The sequence below is a fragment of the Hemibagrus wyckioides genome, linkage group LG22 (genome assembly GCF_019097595.1).
Source record: "Hemibagrus wyckioides isolate EC202008001 linkage group LG22, SWU_Hwy_1.0, whole genome shotgun sequence".
Taxonomy (NCBI): Eukaryota; Metazoa; Chordata; class Actinopteri; order Siluriformes; family Bagridae; genus Hemibagrus; species Hemibagrus wyckioides.
In genome coordinates this window covers 1219348-1240740 of record NC_080731.1, presented here as the reverse complement: position 1 = coordinate 1240740, position 21393 = coordinate 1219348, and the positions used below count along the sequence as shown (strand labels likewise).

The 21393-nt window shown below is 44.7% G+C and overlaps 1 protein-coding gene across 5 annotated transcripts in view; it reads left to right on the top strand.

The window, feature by feature from the left end:
- The window catches only part of osbp2b (oxysterol binding protein 2b), a 59790-nt gene extending 42798 nt beyond the window's left edge, over positions 1–16992 (top strand). For 3 of the 5 annotated variants that reach the window (XM_058374867.1, XM_058374869.1, XM_058374871.1), the window contains 13 exons: positions 60–310; positions 3698–3896; positions 4284–4407; positions 4933–4999; positions 5196–5348; positions 7779–8024; positions 8156–8276; positions 8493–8596; positions 8735–8830; positions 10478–10662; positions 14646–14866; positions 15433–15450; positions 16647–16992. In XM_058374867.1, coding sequence (XP_058230850.1) covers positions 60–310; positions 3698–3896; positions 4284–4407; positions 4933–4999; positions 5196–5348; positions 7779–8024; positions 8156–8276; positions 8493–8596; positions 8735–8830; positions 10478–10662; positions 14646–14866; positions 15433–15450; positions 16647–16789 — 1928 coding nt within the window. In that variant the 3' untranslated portion in view covers positions 16790–16992. Of the gene's footprint in view, positions 1–59; positions 311–1694; positions 1852–3697; positions 3897–4283; positions 4408–4932; positions 5000–5195; positions 5349–7778; positions 8025–8155; positions 8277–8492; positions 8597–8734; positions 8831–10477; positions 10663–14645; positions 14867–15432; positions 15451–16646 lie in introns of those variants that run through there. The other 2 variants (XM_058374870.1, XM_058374868.1) reach the window with 2 other exon arrangements.
- The last annotated feature ends 4401 nt before the right edge of the window (positions 16993–21393 follow it).

Below are 21393 nucleotides of genomic sequence, written 5' to 3'. Positions count from 1 at the left end.
CACTGTACATTTCCTAACCCTGTGTGTGTGTGTGTGTGTGTGTGTGTGTGCGCACGCAGATGACTCTGGGGAAGAGGAGCCCACGTCCCGTTCGGACCGCAGTGAGCTGCAGGGGGCGCTGAAGACATTGGCGAGTAAGCTGGACGATCTGTGTACGTGTAACGATCTGATCGCGAAGCACGGCGCGGCGCTGCAGCGTTCCCTCAGTGAGCTCGAGGCTCTGCGCGTCCCGGTCGAGGGCAGCGAGAAGATCAAGGCCGTCAACGAGAGAGCCACTCTGTTCCGCATCACCTCCAATGCTATGATCAATGTGAGTCTAGAGCACCAGATCCACAGGAGAGTTCTGTCTGAACCTGGTTCTGGTTCTGTTTCTGAAAACTTCTATTAGATGAACGTTTCATGTTTAACACATTTTAACACATCCAAGTGGAGGAGATGTTACTATGGAAACGATAACATATCAGGACGAGTGTATTAATACAGGCCTGTGTGTGTGTGTGGAGTGATCAGTCAGCGCAGTGATAAACACACAGAGATTTTCCTCTCCTCTGATCAATACGGCGGAGTTTGAGTTTAAAGCGATGTGATCGATTTTAACGAGGTTTTTAATCAGAACTCTGATACACACCCCGCTGGAGCTAACGCTATCGTGAGCAGTGTGTGAAGTGAAGCGGTGGAGTTTATCTCAGTGACAGATGCACAGGATGTGTTATCTGCTTTACTTTTCTACATCTGATAGACTAACAACTTTGTCCACTAGAGGGCAGAGAAGAGACCTGAAACTCAGCTGGACACTAACTGTGTAAAAGTAAAATACATTTTTATAATAATATATGCAGAATATTTTTTCTCTTGTGGGTGTGTCTTTTGTGGGTGTGTCTCTTCTGGGTGTGTCTCATGTAGGTGTTTCATTTATGGGCGAGTCTTGTGTGTTTGTTTGTAGGCGTGTCTCTTGTAGGTGTGTCATTTGTGGGCATGTCTCCTGTAGACATGCTACTCCTGGGGGGTGTCTCTTGTGGGCGTGTCTCTTGTGGGCATGTAGCATCCGTCCATCTCTGTTAGTTCTGATCAGAAAGCGCAGCAGCCAAAACGTGAAGCTTACATTTATTTGTCTTTAAAATATATTTTAATATTTTCATCAAGTAGCTGTACAGGTCACTGACAATCTCTGCTGCTTCGAGATAAACTGGTAAATTAATAGAGAACACTCAGTGTGTCACAAACATGAGGGGAAAAAAACAAAGTAAACTTTATGAATTTATTTATAAATTATTTATTTATAGCTAGCGAACATTTGCTACTTAGCCCGATGTAAACCAAGCGTTTTAAAGCTTTACCTCAGCAGTAAACGTTCTCTCAGAGTCACTCGTGTACTGCATTCAGAACAATAAAACACCTCTACTGCAACTCGTAATAACTGCTCAAAAAAGTCAAATAATTCAGATCAAAACATAAACATGTTAAAGGACAAATAAAGAGGCTCACCCCCTCCCCCGTCCCCCAGAAAGTGACATCATAAACAAAATGGCCGACGCAGATGTCTGATATTTAACTCACTGTAGCGACGGTGAGATAACGTCCTGATCAGCACGTAGTTAGATGGTCAGGGTTAAATTAGCTGACCTGCCCCCCCCCCACACACACACATACAGACGTTCAGTAATTTCCTGTGTGTGTGTGTTGTGAAGTCACGAGCAGTGTGTGTGAGACCTGTTTTCGATCCTCAGCAGTAAAATGTGGAAGCAACTTTTTGTCTTCACAGCAGCTTTCACACACACACACACACACACACACACACAGAGACTTATATGCTGCACTTTACATCAGCTCAAGTCATACACAGACGTCCGGGTGAGTGCATATATGACTGCTATGTACAAGACTGTGTGTGTGTGTGTGTGAGACCCTTGTTTCTGTCTCATTATCTGCCTGTTCATGATTTAACTATATTATGTGTGTTTTTAACTGAAATAGTGATGAAAATATCAAATACTGAGGATTTACTAAGCAACAGGTCTGCTCTACACTGTGTGTGTGTGTGTGTGTGTGTTAGATGTGTAGATTTGTATTACTGAATGATTTTATAGAGTTTAAACACGCTGCCGGTTCAATAATCAGAGCATCAGTCATCATCATGTGATCAGGAAGTCCAGAGTCAGACAGGAAGTGATGTATTTTACTGTGATTTTTTTTTCAGGAGTCAGAAAGTGATCTATAGTAACCTCTTTAACTCTGTGCTCGGTGTGTGTGTGTGTGTGTGTGTGTGTTAGAGGAATGCTTTCACTTCTGCTTCGCTGTGACTCACTGCAGTGTTTTAGTCTCAGACTCCTCGGGTCAGTATAGTCCAGCAGGCTGGTCATCAGAGAAACAGAAACATCTCCACTCTCTGGACCTTCATCACTTCAGACACAAATGTTTTAAAGCTCTGTAAATAAAAAAGTGTCTGAAAGCTTTAGTTAGCTTTAGTTCTTTTTTTGAAAAAAATCTCAAAAAATGTCTTTAAAGTGTCCCTAAAGTTCCAAAAGGTTTTCAGTTTTAAATGAACAGTTTCTCAAGCTGATTGGCTATTATCATCAAAGGGGCGGGGCTTGTGTTTTTGTATTTGCTGATCATTCAGAGTGATATGATATATAAACCCTTTTTGTGTTTTGTAAACAATGTGATAATTTTTTGGGGGCTGAGCTTCGGTGGAGGCAGAAAGATTTCCATGACCGCTTTACAAGCGCTATTTATCAAGTTTTGTTAGTTTGCTTATAAACAACTGACTGTTAGGTCACTCATTGTCCAGGACCGCGAATGCTATTTGAAAACTTTAACGGACGGAACCAGATTGGCCGATCCGTACACGGTCACTCAGTGGATGGACAATGTGACCGCATGACCTCCGGTTGAGTGACCTGACGTTTAGACCTATCTGACAGAAAAACCCAGCGCTCCTGGCCACTGTAGAGAGGGAGATGACCCAAACAGTTTCCTTTGTTTAGTCTCTGGTCATTAGCTACCAGTTAGCTAACTTACACGCTAAAAAGTTAGCGTTACGTGAGAAATCATTCCCCAGTTTCTGATGAGGTGGACATTTATTTATACACGTAACCACACCATAAACCACGGCAACAAAAAACAAGAGTTTATTTAACTTTATCTGATATGAAGTGTGTGCTGCAAAACCCGACGTTTTTGATGATCGATTCTGTCCAGTCTGCTGGTTTTATTGAGTTTGACCACAGCTGTCGTGGGTTTTTTTGTCTGGCAGTGGCAGCAGGTATGCAATAAAACTTAAAACTGGAGCCTGCACTCCGTCCATTCTGGCACACAACAAGATATTTGCGTTCCTCGTGTAGCTGGACTCTGTACTGGTTTGTACTGGCCGCCTCCAGTTTTCCCTTTGTTCTGCCTCCAGCTAGCGATGTGACGTCATTGTGACTTCGGCACTAAAAGGGTCTATAAAGACACGGATTACAGCTGAGCAGTTAAGGGGTCAGAGGTTTGCTGGAATTCTTCAGTCAGTAGGAAAATGTAACAGGAAACTGTTTCAGGAAAAAATCTAATCTTTTTAAGTTTTGACTCAGCAGTAGAATGAGACAGGATGCTGTTACGTGACAGGAAGTGGATGTAGAGACTCAACTGGTGTATGAAAAGTTCTGGATTTGGATGTTTTTTCTAATCTGACCTGAGTTTGTGTCTCCCCGTGTGTCAGGCATGCCGTGATTTCCTGGAGCTGGCCGAGAGCCACAGCCGCAGATGGCAGCGAGTCCTGCAGCATGAGCGAGAGCAGCGCACTCACCTGGAGGAGACCATAGAACAACTGGCCAAGCAGCACAACAGCCTGGAGAGAGCGTGGAGGGAGGCGCCGACACACACCTCCAACACACCTGACACCACCTCCACACACACCGGTCAGCATTAAACACTCTGAAACCTTCTGTCCAGGTCTGATGTGCAGAAGCCTTTCCCAAACTGCTCACTGCTCTGAAGCATTGTGGTGGTGGTAGCATCATGTTCACTCCTGCAACCGTTTCTGTCCATTCCTGGTCACTGGATTTTTGTGGACTCACTCTTATGTATTCTGTCATGTTATTGTTTGTTTATGATCTCTGACAAAATCTGGGTTCTTCAAAACTGCCCCAGATCTCATTTAGAGGGTCTCTTTTTGCCACCTGTATAGATTTCTCCCCCCATTCCAGTATTATAGGATATTTTGAGTGGGTTTACAAAATCCAAAATTAAATCCGTAAATCCGTTGTGTGTGTGTGTGTGTGTGTGTGTGTGTGTGTTTCCTGAAGGAGTGAGTGAGAGGTCCCGCAAAGAGGAAGCGAGTGATGAAGATGAGGATACGGAGTATTTTGACGCCATGGAGGATTCGCCCGCTTTTATCACAGTGACGGCTACAGACGTCTCTCAGCACAGGTCAGAGACTCTACAGGACCTTACTGTCCCTCTGCACAATATATTGGCACCCTCCACCCCATCAGGTGTATGAAAACGGTCATCTATTGCTAAGCTGTAGCCAATAAATGATTTCTTTATGCATAATTAAAATAAATGGCTTAATTAGGCAATTAAACGTAATTAAGTAAAATGCTAAGCCTTTTAGAGATTAAACTGACTCTTAAATGAATAATTTAAACAATAAATATTAAATGATGAATAATAGAGAAACCTATTATGTTGTTATTGTAATGTGTGTGCGCGTGTGTGTGCGCGTGTGTGTGCGCGTGTGTGCGCGCGTGTGTGCACGTGTGTGCGCGTGTGTGTGCGCGTGTGTGTGCGCGTGTGTGCGCGTGCGCGTGTGTGTGTGCGCGTGCGTGTGTGTGTGCGCGTGTGTGCGCGTGCGTGTGTGCGCGTGTGCGCGTGTGCGCGTGCGTGTGTGCGCGTGTGCGTGTGTGTGTGTGTGTGTGTGTGTGTGTGTGTGTGTGTGTGTGTGTGGGACAGACGTTCTCAGAGTAATCTAAGCGGTGCCAGTGGTGGTCAGCCCAGTGACTGGAACCTGGAGCAGCATGTGAGTGTCTGTCAGTGTTTATGAGAATTAAAGGCATTTGTTGGTTTGGTCTTTATTTTAAGAGAGTGAGTTAGGACAGTTACAGGTTTATTGTAAATTCCTGAATCTACAGCCTCTCTCTTTCTCTTTCTCTCTCTCTCTCTCTCTCTCTCTCTCTCTCTCTCTGTCCATCCTTCTCCCCGTGTCTGTGTCTCAGTCGTCTCCCAGCTGTAATGATTTATCAGGGAGAGAGCTGCAGACACGCAGGAGGAGGCGGAGCCGAATCCCAGACAAGCCCAACTACTCACTTAACCTGTGGAGCATCATGAAGAACTGCATCGGGAAAGAGCTCTCCAAGATCCCCATGCCTGTGAGCCTCCATACTGCCCCTATACTGCCTCCACACTGCCTCAACACATCCTCCATACTGCCTCCACTCTGCCTCTATACTGCCTTTATACTATCTCAACACTGTGTCCATACTGCCTCCACACTGCCTCTATACTGCCTCCATACTGCCTCAAAACAGTGTCCATACTGCTTCCATACTGTTTCCAATCTGCTTCTATACTGCCTCCATACTGCCCCCACACTGCCTCTATACTGCTATACCCCTCTATACTGCTATACCCCTCTATACTGCCACTATACCCCTCTATACTGCCACTATACCCCTCTAAACTGCCACTATACCCCTCTATACTGCCACTATAACCCTCTAAACCACCATTATACCCCTCTGAACTGCCACTATTCCCCTCTAAACTGCCAATATACCCCTCTGTACTGCCACTATTCCCCTCTAAACTGCCAATATACCCCTCTGTACTGCCACTATTCCCCTCTATACTGCCACTATACCCCTCTATACTGCCACTATACCCCTCTATACTGCCACTATACCCCTCTACACTGGCACTATACCCCTCTAAACTGCCACTATTCCCCTCTAAACTGCCATTATTCCCCTCTATACTGCCACTATACCCCTCTATACTGCCACTATAACCCTCTAAACCACCATTATACCCCTCTGAACTGCCACTATTCCCCTCTGTACTGCCAATATTCCCCTCTGTACTGCCACTATTCCCCTCTATACTGCCACTATACCCCTCTATACTGCCACTATACCCCTCTATACTGCCACTATTCCCCTCTAAACTGCCATTATTCCCCTCTATACTGCCACTATACCCCTCTAAACTGCCACTATACCCCTCTAAACTGCCACTATACCCCTCTAAACTGCCACTATACCCCTCTAAACTGCCACTATTCCCCTCTAAACTGCCATTATTCCCCTCTATACTGCCACTATACCCCTCTATACTGCCACTATACCCCTCTATACTGCCACTATTCCCCTCTAAACTGCCATTATTCCCCTCTATACTGCCACTATACCCCTCTAAACTGCCACTATACCCCTCTAAACTGCCATTATTCCCCTCTAAACTGCCACTATACCCCTCTAAACTGCCACTATTCCCCTCTAAACTGCCACTATTCCCCTCTAAACTGCCATTATTCCCCTCTATACTGCCACTATACCCCTCTATACTGCCACTATACCCCTCTAAACTGCCATTATTCCCCTCTATACTGCCACTATTCCCCTCTATACTGCCACTATACCCCTCTATACTGCCACTATACCCCTCTAAACTGCCATTATTCCCCTCTATACTGCCACTATACCCCTCTATACTGCCACTATACCCCTCTAAACTGCCACTATACCCCTCTAAACTGCCACTATACCCCTCTAAACTGCCACTATACCCCTCTAAACTGCCACTATTCCCCTCTAAACTGCCATTATTCCCCTCTATACTGCCACTATACCCCTCTATACTGCCACTATACCCCTCTATACTGCCACTATTCCCCTCTAAACTGCCACTATTCCCCTCTAAACTGCCACTATTCCCCTCTAAACTGCCATTATTCCCCTCTATACTGCCACTATACCCCTCTATACTGCCACTATACCCCTCTAAACTGCCATTATTCCCCTCTATACTGCCACTATTCCCCTCTATACTGCCACTATACCCCTCTATACTGCCACTATACCCCTCTAAACTGCCATTATTCCCCTCTATACTGCCACTATACCCCTCTATACTGCCACTATACCCCTCTATACTGCCACTATACCCCTCTAAACTGCCATTATTCCCCTCTATACTGCCACTATACCCCTCTATACTGCCACTATACCCCTCTATACTGCCACTATACCCCTCTATACTGCCACTATACCCCTCTAAACTGCCATTATTCCCCTCTATACTGCCACTATACCCCTCTATACTGCCACTATACCCCTCTAAACTGCCATTATTCCCCTCTATACTGCCATTATTCCCCTCTATACTGCCACTATACCCCTCTATACTGCCACTATACCCCTCTAAACTGCCATTATTCCCCTCTATACTGCCACTATTCCCCTCTATACTGCCACTATACCCCTCTATACTGCCACTATACCCCTCTAAACTGCCATTATTCCCCTCTATACTGCCACTATACCCCTCTATACTGCCACTATACCCCTCTATACTGCCACTATACTACAACTACACTACTTTCATACTGCTCACATTGTTCTACCCTACTGCCACCACACTGCCTACATACCACCCCCACACTGCTGTGAACCTGCCTCCATACTGCCAAAATACTCCCTTCATTCTTTCTTGCTATATGTACAGTGTCTCCAGACACACAAGAAGAATGAGACAGTGTGTCTTACAGATCTGTTCTTTCTCCACCTTCTTTGCTTCCTCAGGTGAACTTTAACGAGCCCCTCTCCATGCTGCAGCGGCTGACGGAGGATCTGGAGTACAGTGAGCTGTTGGATAAAGCGGCTCGCTGTGAGAATTCTCTGGAGCAGATGTGTTTGGTGGCCGCTTTCTCCGTCTCGTCTTATTCCACCACCGTTCACCGCACGGCTAAACCCTTCAACCCCCTTCTGGGTGAAACGTATGAACTCGACCGGCTGGACGACTACGGCTACCGCTCCATCTGCGAGCAGGTTAAACTTCACAAACACACACACACACCCTCCCTCCATACATACACGCTTTAAAAATGAACTGGAGACTGACAAATACTGCCCTCTAGTGGTGGAACTATAGACCTTAAAAATCTGTCCATTTCTCTCAGGTTAGTCATCATCCTCCGGCTGCGGCACATCATGTCATCTCACAGCGAGGCTGGACCCTCTGGCAGGAAATCACCATCGCTAGCAAGTTCCGTGGCAAATACCTGTCCATCATGCCTTTGGGTAAGAGACTCCGCCCACTTTAACAAACACGGCTTGTGTAGGACTTAATTCTCATCAGTCTAAATGATTAGTTTTATGTTCTATAAATGAACACAATGATAGTTAGAATGGTGTCACGCCACACCTGCATCATCCCCAGGTAGGGGGCGTGGCCTAAGTTATTTGGTTGACAACATAACTTGCATTTGTCGTCGCTCCGGGTTCTGGGTTCTATAGGTGCCATCCACCTGCAGTTCCATGCGAGTGGGAACCACTACATGTGGCGTAAAGTGACCTCCACTGTGCACAACATTATCGTGGGCAAACTGTGGATTGACCAGGTCTGTGTTCTCACTGAACACACCAAACACCTCATCTAATCAGACTTCCATTCCATTTACTAGTGTTTATTATTATTATTCTCTCCTGCACCTACATCCATTTTAATACTTGCCCTTTAATCTCCATCTTGTTCTCAGTCGGGAGACATCGACGTTGTGAACCACAGAACCAAAGAGACGTGTCAGCTTAAGTTCTCTCCATACAGCTACTTCTCAAGGGAAGTTCCACGCAAGGTAAGTCTCCACTTCTGCACAACTTCCTGTTGAACATTCTCCAATAAACACCAGCAACAGCTTTCTCCAGGATTGTTCATTAAAACCCAACAGTCTCCATCCAACACCACCATTCACCATCAGACACCATCTCCAGCACATATCCACACTCCCCAGTATACACCAGTCTCCAGCACTAACCACCAGCACATGCCAAGGTTTTCCAGTAAACACCAACATGTTCCAGTAAACACCAGCATGCTCCAGTAAACACCAGCATGCTCCAGTAAACACCAGCATGTTCCAGTAAACACCAGCATGTTCCAGTAAACACCAGCATGCTCCAGTAAACACCAGCATGCTCCATCAAACCACCGACATTCTCCACAGCATTGTTTTTACAAAAACGTCAACATCTCCAACACACTCCAGAGTTTCACTGCAATTTCCATCAAAGACCAATGGACAGCAATCTCCAGACACCAGCACCATCATTCAACAATAAACACCATCACATCTTCATCATCCTTCTCATATCTCATCACACCATCATCCTTCTCATATCTCATCACACCATCATCCTTCTCATATCTCATCACACCTTCATCATCCTTCTCATATCTCATCACACCATCATCCTTCTCATATCTCATCACACCATCATCCTTCTCATATCTCATCACACCTTCATCATCCTTCTCATATCTCATCACACCTTCATCATCCTTCTCATATCTCATCACACCTTCATCATCCTTCTCATATCTCATCACACCTTCATCATCCTTCTCATATCTCATCACACCTTCATCATCCTTCTCATATCTCATCACACCTTCATCATCCTTCTCATATCTCATCACACCTTCATCATCCTTCTCATATCTCATCACATCTTCATCATCCTTCTCATATCTCATCACACCTTCATCATCCTTCTCATATCTCATCACACCTTCATCATCCTTCTCATATCTCATCACACCTTCATCATCCTTCTCATATCTCATCACACCTTCATCATCCTTCTCATATCTCATCACACCTTCATCATCCTTCTCATATCTCATCACACCTTCATCATCCTTCTCATATCTCATCACACCTTCATCATCCTTCTCATATCTCATCACACCTTCATCATCCTTCTCATATCTCATCACACCTTCATCATCCTTCTCATATCTCATCACATCTTCATCATCCTTCTCATATCTCATCACACCTTCATCATCCTTCTCATATCTCATCACACCTTCATCATCCTTCTCATATCTCATCACACCTTCATCATCCTTCTCATATCTCATCACACCTTCATCATCCTTCTCATATCTCATCACACCTTCATCATCCTTCTCATATCTCATCACACCTTCATCATCCTTCTCATATCTCATCACACCTTCATCATCCTTCTCATATCTCATCACACCTTCATCATCCTTCTCATATCTCATCACACCTTCATCATCCTTCTCATATCTCATCACACCTTCATCATCCTTCTCATATCTCATATATCCAAATCCTGCATTAAACACCAGCTGATCAGAAATCCAGAAATCATGCTAACGTGGGAGATCAGTGTGCTGGGTGGAGTGTGTTCCTGGCTTTGCTCTGATGATGATGATGATGGTGTGTGTGTGTGTGTGTGTGTGTGTGTAGGTGACAGGTGTGGTGGCGGACAGTGAAGGACAGGCACACTACATCCTATCAGGAACGTGGGATGACCGAATGGAGAGTGCTAAAATCGTTCAGAGCAGCCGAGGCAGCAACAGTGCAGAGGGCAAACAGAAGACTGTGTACCAAACACTCACCCCTCGACTGCTGTGGAAGAAATACCCACTCCCGTATGTACACACACACACACACACACACACACACACACACCACACACCTCGTCTACTGTGGAAGAAATACCTACTGCCGTATGTACACACACACACACACACACCTCGACTAGTGTGGAAAAAATACCCACTCCCGTATGTACACACACACACACACACACACACACACACCACACACACACACACACACACACCACACCTCGTCTACTGTGGAAGAAATACCCACTCCCGTATGTACACACACACACACACACACACACACACACCACACACCTCGTCTACTGTGGAAGAAATACCTACTGCCGTATGTACACACACACACACACACACACACACACCACACCTCGTCTACTGTGGAAGAAATACCCACTCCCGTATGTACACACACACACACACACACACACACACACACACACACACACCACACACCTCGTCTACTGTGGAAGAAATACCTACTGCCGTATGTACACACACACACACACACACCTCGACTAGTGTGGAAAAAATACCCACTCCCGTATGTACACACACACACACACACACACACACACCCCTCGACTACTGTGGAAGAAATACCCACTCCCGTATGTACACACACACACACACACACACACACACACACACACACACACACACACACACACACACCACACACACACACACACACACACACACACCCCTCGACTACTGTGGAAGAAATACCCACTCCCGTATGCACACACACACACACACACACACACACACACACCACACACACACACACACACACACCACACACCTCGTCTACTGTGGAAGAAATACCCACTCCCGTATGTACACACACACACACACACACACCTCGACTAGTGTGGAAAAAATACCCACTCCCGTATGTACACACACACACACACACACACACACACACCCCTCGACTACTGTGGAAGAAATACCTACTGCCGTATGTACACACACACACACACACACACACACCCCTCGACTACTGTGGAAGAAATACCCACTCCTGTATGTACACACACACACACACACACACACACACACACACCCCTTGTCTACTGTGAAAGAAATACCCACTCCCGTATGTACACACACACACACACACACACACACACACACACCACACACACACACACCACACCTCGTCTACTGTGGAAGAAATACCCACTCCCGTATGTACACACACACACACACACACACCACACACCTCGTCTACTGTGGAAGAAATACCTACTGCCGTATGTACACACACACACACACACACCTCGACTAGTGTGGAAAAAATACCCACTCCCGTATGTACACACACACACACACACACACACACACACCCCTCGACTACTGTGGAAGAAATACCTACTGCCGTATGTACACACACACACACACACACACACACACACACACACACACACACCACACACACACACACACACACACACACACACACACACCCCTCGACTACTGTGGAAGAAATACCCACTCCCGTATGCACACACACACACACACACACACACACCACACACACACACACACACACACCACACACCTCGTCTACTGTGGAAGAAATACCCACTCCCGTATGTACACACACACACACACACACACACACACCTCGTCTACTGTGGAAGAAATATCCACTCCCATATGTACACACACACACACACACACACACACCCCTCGACTACTGTGGAAGAAATACCTACTGCCGTATGTACACACACACACACACACACACACACACACACACACCACACACACACACACACACACCACACACCTCGTCTACTGTGGAAGAAATACCCACTCCCGTATGTACACACACACACACACACACACACACACACCACACACACACACACACACACACCACACATCTCGTCTACTGTGGAAGAAATACCTACTGCCGTATGTACACACACACACACACACACCTCGACTAGTGTGGAAAAAATACCCACTCCCGTATGTACACACACACACACACACACACCCCTCGACTACTGTGGAAGAAATACCTACTGCCGTATGTACACACACACACACACACACACACACACACACACACACCCCTCGACTACTGTGGAAGAAATACCCACTCCCGTATGTACACACACACACCCCTCGACTACTGTGGAAGAAATACCTACTGCCGTATGTACACACACACACACACACACACACACACACCTCGTCTACTGTGGAAGAAATACCCACTCCCATATGTACACACACACACACACACACACACACACACACCTCGTCTACTGTGGAAGAAATACCCACTCCCGTATGTACACACACACACACACACACCTCGACTACTGTGGAAGAAATACCCACTCCCGTATGTACACACACACACACACACACACCTCGACTACTGTGGAAGAAATACCCACTCCCGTATGTACACACACACACACACACACACACACACCCCTCGACTACTGTGGAAGAAATACCCACTCCCGTATGTACACACACACACACACACACACCTCGACTACTGTGGAAGAAATACCCACTCCCGTATGTACACACACACACACACACACCCCTCGACTACTGTGGAAGAAATACCCACTCCCGTATGTACACACACACACACACCCCTCGACTACTGTGGAAGAAATACCTACTGCCGTATGTACACACACACACACACACACACACACACCCCTCGACTACTGTGGAAGAAATACCCACTCCCGTATGTACACACACACACACACACACACACCTCGACTACTGTGGAAGAAATACCCACTCCCGTATGTACACACACACACACACACACACACACCTCGACTACTGTGGAAGAAATACCCACTCCCGTATGTACACACACACACACACACACACACCTCGACTACTGTGGTAGAAATACCTACTGCCGTATGTACACACACACACACACACACACACACCTCGTCTACTGTGGAAGAAATACCCACTCCCCTATGTACACACACACACACACACACACACACCTTGTCTACTGTGGAAGAAATACCCACTCCCCTATGTACACACACACGCACACACACACCTCGTCTACTGTGGAAGAAATACCCACTCCCATATGTACACACACACACACACACACACACACCTCGTCTACTGTGGAAGAAATATCCACTCCCATATGTACACACACACACACACACACCTCGTCTACTGTGGAAGAAATATCCACTCCCGTATGTACACACACACACACACACACCCCTCGTCTACTGTGGAAGAAATATCCACTCCCATATGTACACACACACACACACACACACACACCTCGACTACTGTGGAAGAAATACCTACTGCCGTATGTACACACACACACACACACCCCTCGTCTACTGTGGAAGAAATATCCACTCCCATATGTACACACACACACACACACACACACACCTCGACTACTGTGGAAGAAATACCCACTCCTGTATGTACACACACACACACACACACACACCTCGACTACTGTGGAAGAAATACCCACTCCTGTATGTACACACACACACACACACACACACACACACCTCGACTACTGTGGAAGAAATACCCACTCCTGTATGTACACACACACACACACACACCTCGACTACTGTGGAAGAAATACCCACTCCTGTATATACACACACACACACACACACACACACCTCGACTACTGTGGAAGAAATACCCACTCCTGTATATACACACACACACACACACACACACACACACACACACCTGGTATCACAACACCCACATCTAGAACCTAAAATGCATCACCACCACAGCAACAACATCTACCAGTGTTTCAGTACACAACCCCAGCACCACAACATTAACATCTGTAGGTGATGTAGTGTTGCCATGGTTACACTACATCACCAGACCTTCACCTGGATTCATGTGCTGAGTTCATTAATGTGAAAAAAAATCTATTATCATCTCATCTGTCTGTGTGTGTATGTGTGTGTGTGTGTGTGTGTGTGTCCTGTTAGAGAGAACGCGGAAAACATGTACTTCTTCTCATCTCTGGCTCTCACACTGAACGAGGAGGAGGACGGTGTGTGTGTGACGGACAGCCGTCTGCGACCGGACCAGCGTCTGATGGAGGAGGGACGATGGGATGAAGCCAACATGGAGAAACAGAGGCTGGAGGAGAAGCAGAGAGCCGTGAGGAGGAGGAGAGAGGCCGAGGCGTCCGACGCCATGGACCAAGGTGAGAACCGGAACAGAGAACCGATCTGGAACACACACACACACACTGTGTTGTCCGGTGTGTCACGTAATTCACAAAAAACTCTCAAGTTCTCCAGGTTCCAAGAGTCAGGACAAAGAACATGAGGGACATCGTGATGGAGAACCCAACACAATTTATCTAGAACGTACTACACATATTGACTTAAACATCCAGAACAACACTGTTATCTAGAACACAGTTCATGGCTGCCATAGAACATCACGTCAAGAACCCATCCAGAACATCACATTTATCCAGAGATTCGTACACACGAGCACTTCCAGACACCCGGCATGTTCTAGAACACAGTGACTCACATCACATTTATCTATAACACAAAACACTGGTGCTGAAGCTTATAGTGAGGAACTCTAGAACCTCTAGAAATACCTTCTCCCTTGGTCAGATTGGACTCCTCCTCGTCACCGCTACCTTCAGGTTCTAGAGTCGTGCCACTGATAGAACGTGTAACCCTGTGTGTGTTCTCGGTGTTGTAGTGATGTGTTTATGATCATGTGTCTCTCTTTTCTCCTCCCGGTTCTCAGAGTGTGAGCTTGACTCTGGTGAGTTCTAGTACCTGGACTCGTCCATGTACAGCTACTTCACACCAGTGTGTGTGTGTGTGTGAGCATGCGAGTGTGGTGTGTTCCACAGTTATTTGCAGATCCAGTAGTGATCTGTAATGGAGATCTCACCATGTGCTCCCACTACTTACGGTTCTCCCTGTCTGTGTGTGTGTGTGTGTGTGTGTGTAGGCACTATTGGTTCTAATCATGTCCCAGGAAGTTCTTACACCAACACTGCCCTGCTGCTGACTAATCCAGAAAGCAAACATACAAACAACTACAATTCAGCATGCTCATGTTTAGAACCCTGCTACAGAACACATGTCTAGAACCAATAAAACAATAAAATAAAAGGCATATCTGGAGCTTTGCATATGATCCAGAACCCAAAGATAACATCAGTAACTCATCACGACACATGACATCTAGAACCTCAAATGCTTCATGCACACCACAGTGCACACACTTTGACCTCAATACATTATCTAGAACCAACACACTTCAGAACCCCAACCCGACTCAACACACATCTAGAATATAACACACTTCACAAGCACAACACACACACCTGGAGGGTGCATTCTAGAACCCAGCACAGCACATCTAGAACCTCTAATGCATAATTCACACCACACTGGACATATCTAGAACCTAAAACCCATTAGCAGCAACACAATGCACACATTTAGAACCGACTCACGTCAGAACCCAGCACAGTGTGTCTTTATAACACACACACACACACACTGTTCTGTTCATGATAATGTCACATGCTTTGGATGGTTAATGATTCCAGCCTCTAAAGGGGTTCTATTAGGAACCTTAATGAAAGGGAAAATCTTAGATATAAGGTTCTACAGAGCCTTTCTTTCTTTCTTTCTTTTTGTAGGGTTTTTTAAATCTAGTTTTCAGCAGGTTTTATCCTGTAGCCTCAATAGTGTACACAAAAGTAATAAAAATCTGACGTGAACTCTCGATAATCATGAAGAGGAAGAAACACTTTAAAAAACGCAGTGAAAAGGAGGCTAAAATGTTCTAGAGCTGGAGGAACTGAAGAACCCTTTAGGGTGCTCGATCTAACCTTTTAGTCCTGGAAGCGTCTGTGTTTGTGATACTGATAACAATAAAGAAGTTGTTTGACATTCCTGTGAACGCTCTGAGTGTGTGTGTGTGTGTGTGTGTGTGTGTTGCAGGTCACGAGTACGAGGGCTACAAGCCTCTCTGGTTCCATCAGAGGATGGATCCGGTGACCGGAGAGACAAGCTTTGTGTATAAAGGCGGTTACTGGGAGGCCAAAGACAGACAGGACTGGAATATGTGTCCGGATATTTTCTGATTGGAGACAGGAATGAGGACAGAATGTTCTCTAACGGACTCACAGAGGATCCGGGACACAGATCCCATCTGTCACAGAGAGAACCCGAGACGATCACAGGGGCTCTCGATAGAAAGAGAGAGAGAGAGAGAGAGAGAGAGAGAGACATTTCATCTTTCTCTAGTATTTGCCTGAAAGCTATGTGTGTGTGTGTGTGTGTGTGTGTGTGTGTAAAAGAGAAGAAGGGGATTTGGACTTTGAACTTTAACCCCTTAATTCTTCCAAACCAAATCAGGTGCTCTTTCTTTAGAAGATAAAACACCACTACGACCATGCCCTTCTGAGTGCACTCCCCTCGTGCCCTACGCCTAACGAGGACGAAGTGCGCGTCACACCTCTCCGTCCCCGACGACCTCGTTAGTCCCATTTAGGCTTCACAGTGTGTGCACTCATTAATATTCACATATCATCACAGCCTAATTCGCATATCCCAAAGGACAGTGGGCGGAGCCTCACGTTTTACACGTCACACGCGTGTGTACGCTCCTCCTACTCTGGTTATAATTAAAGCAGGGATAAGCGAGTCCTAATCATTAACAACAAATATATTAAACATTAAAAAATTAAAAAATCTTCCTGAAGTGTCGAGAGCCTCTGTGTCGCTCAGTGACACACTCCAGGTCTCATATCACATCCGTATTTAACCCTGAGAGAGTGAACACTTAAAGGAACAGTTTGGGGGAGGAGCCGTAAACCTAACGCTAAGGTTATAATAAACCCTATTAATTAAATCTTAATAGACTTTACATTTAGCCTTATTTTAATACTGTCCCTATTATAGCAGACAGAGAGCTGCATTGCTACGTGGTCATTCCAAGATGGCGGATGTGTCCGAAATCACCTGAGAAAGGATTTCAACACAGGCCACGTCATAACTTAATGATCGTAGATGTGTCATCATCACCAGCCAATCAGAAACAAGAGCCTCTGTAAACAGGAAGTTCCAGTGAAGGCTGTATCTATAGTCACCTATAAACACTTTCTTAACAAGTTCTAATATAAGAGAACTGTTTAACTACAAACTCTAACATTAAACAATGTCATTGTGGCTAAAAGTTTTGGGACGTCTGCCTTTCCATGCACATGAATGTAATATGGAGTTGTCCCGCCCTTTGCAGCTATGACAGCTTCAACTCTTCTGGGAAGGCTTTCCACAAGGTTTAGGAGTGTGTTTATGGGAATTTTTGACCGTTCCTCTAGAAGCCCATTTGTGAGGTCAGACACTGATGTTGGACGAGAAGGTCTGGCTCAAAGTCTCCACTCTAATTCATCCCAAAGGTGTTCTATGGGGTTGAGGTCAGGACTCTGTGCAGGCCAGTCAAGTTCCTCCACACCAAACTCACTCATCCATGTCTTTATGGACCTTGCTTTGGTCACTGGTGTGCAGTCATGTTGGAACAGGAAGGGGTCATCCCCAAACTGTTCCCACAAAGAGCATGAAATTGTCCAAAATGTCTTGGTATGAAGCTGAAGCATTAAGAGTTCCTTTCACTGGAACTAAGGGGCCGAGTCCAACCCCTGAAAAACAACACCTGAACTCAATGATTTGGAGGGGTGTCCCAATACTTTTGGCAATATAGTGTATCCCTAGGCTACTTATCACTCACTAAAACAATGCAGAAGATGTTATAACACTTGTTATAAAGTATAATTAGTGAGTCTTTGTGTTTACTCTGTAAAACTGACCTTCTTTATTCAAACGGTCAGTTGGTTCAACCGGTTACTTTTAAGTAGTTTATAAACCTGTGTAGTGGCTGATTCTGTTCAATCCTGGTTACGATGAAGCTCGCACTCTCTCCCACGGCTATTATTACTATATTCATCATTTTAATGGGGAAAAAAATCTGATCAGTCCAAAAACTCATCACAGAGAGGAATTTTTTCTCCAAACTGTTCCTTTAAACAGATTTTTTTTTTTTAGTAGTCTCAAGGGAAATCTTTTTAGCTTTAGTAATTAATTATAATAAAATAGCCATATTGTCCCTTTGAAGAGATTTCTAATAATGTGTGCTTTTAGTGTTAATAAATAAATAAATAGCTAGCACACATTGATTAGCGTGACCCTGACAGGAATCCTCGAAGCCTAGCGTAACAGAGTTGTAGTGCAGGACACACCGACTTCCTCACCTTCTCAGTATTGAATCTCCAAGGTGTTAAAAACCTGGATGTCTGGGTCCGGTCCAGTCCGAGGAGTGACATGGGTTCTGTTAGGGTTTTTTAGCACTGTTGAGAACGTAGACTCCGGAGTGCAGCTGCTGCTTGACCTGTCCACAGACCTGTGTGTTTATTTTTATGCTAACAGAAGAAGTCAGATTATAATCTGGGAAATAATAAATAAAACCATTCTAATAAAGAAGAGACTAGCGCGAGACGACGCAATGCTAATGAAAATATTTACCTAAATGTGTCTTATAACCCGAGATGATCGAGCTAGGCTGAAAGTTTTAATTTTTGTCAAGCTTCCGTGGTTTGATTTGAAATTTTAATATTTTGTATTAAAAAGATTTGCTCACAGTCAGTGCTGTTCTGTTTCTTTCACACACACACACACACACACACACACACACACACACACACACACACAGTCAGTGCTGTTCTGTTTCTTTCACACACACACACACACACACACACACACACACACACACACACACACACACACAGTCAGTGCTGTTCTGTTTCTTTCACACACACACACACACACACACACACACACACACACAGTCAGTGCTGTTCTGTTTCTTGTGGTGGGTATACCACAACAAAAAATCTCAACGTCTCAATAATCTGTCATGTGCCCTTGACCATGAATTACAGCTTGACCACGACGTCTCATGCTGTTCACGAGTCGACTTATTGTCTGCTGAGGCATGGCATTCCACTCTTCTTGAAGGGCGGCCCTCAGGTCATTGAGGTTGTGGGGTGCAGGGTTACGAGCCTCTACACGGCGACTCGGCTGATCCCAGAGGTTTTCTAGCGCTCTCCTTGACGTCTCCAACATCGTTGGCGGCCATCATTTCTGCTCAACGTGAATCGACTTTCACCAGAGAACAGCACTGAGGATTAGAGTGTGTGTGTGTGTATTATAGTGAGTATGTGATTATAGTATGTGTGTGATTATAGTGTGTGTGCGTGTAAAAATAAATTATAGTGTGTGTGTGATTATAGTATGTGTGTGATTATAATGTGTGTGTGTGTGATTATAGTGAGTGTGATTATAGTGTGTGATTATAGTGAGTGTGTGTGTGATTATAGTGTGTGTGATTATAGTGTGTGTGATTATAGTGTGTGTGTGTGTGATTATAGTGTGTGTGTGATTATAGTGAGTGTGATTATAGTGAGTGTGATTATCGTGTGTGATTATAGTGAGTGTGTGTGATTATAGTGTGTGTGATTATAGTGTGTGTGTGTGTGTGATTATAGTGTGTGTGTGATTATAGTGTGTGTGTGTGATTATAGTGAGTGTGATTATAGTGAGTGTGTGTGTGATTATAGTGAGTGTGATTATAGTGAGTGTGATTATAGTGTGTGTGATTATAGTGAGTGTGATTATAGTGAGTGTGATTATAGTGAGTGTGTGTGTGATTATAGTGAGTGTGATTATAGTGTGTGTGATTATAGTGTGTGTGTGTGATTATAATGTGTGTGTGATTATAGTGAGTGTGATTATAGTGAGTGTGATTATCGTGTGTGATTATAGTGAGTGTGTGTGATTATAGTGTGTGTGATTATAGTGTGTGTGTGTGTGATTATAGTGTGTGTGTGATTATAGTGTGTGTGTGTGATTATAGTGAGTGTGATTATAGTGAGTGTGTGTGTGATTATAGTGAGTGTGATTATAGTGTGTGTGATTATAGTGAGTGTGATTATAGTGTGTGTGATTATAGTGTGTGTGATTATAGTGAGTGTGATTATAGTGAGTGTGATTATAGTGTGTGTGATTATAGTGTGTGTGATTATAGTGAGTGTGATTATAGTGAGTGTGATTATAGTGAGTGTGATTATAGTGTGTGTGATTATAGTGAGTGTGATTATAGTGAGTGTGATTATAGTGAGTGTGTGTGTGATTATAGTGAGTGTGATTATAGTGAGTGTGATTATAGTGTGTGTGATTATAGTGAGTGTGATTATAGTGTGTGTGATTATAGTGAGTGTGATTATAGTGAGTGTGATTATAGTGAGTGTGTGTGTGATTATAGTGAGTGTGATTATAGTGTGTGTGATTATAGTGAGTGTGATTATAGTGAGTGTGTGTGTGATTATAGTGAGTGTGATTATAGTGAGTGTGATTATAGTGAGTGTGTGTGTGATTATAGTGAGTGTGATTATAGTGTGTGTGATTATAGTGAGTGTGATTATAGTGAGTGTGATTATAGTATGTGTGTGTGATTATAGTGAGTGTGATTATAGTGAGTGTGTGTGTGATTATAGTGAGTGTGATTATAGTATGTGTGTGTGATTATAGTGTGTGTGATTATAGTGAGTGTGATTATAGTGAGTGTGATTATAGTGTGTGTGATTATAGTGAGTGTGATTATAGTGTGTGTGATTATAGTGAGTGTGTGTGT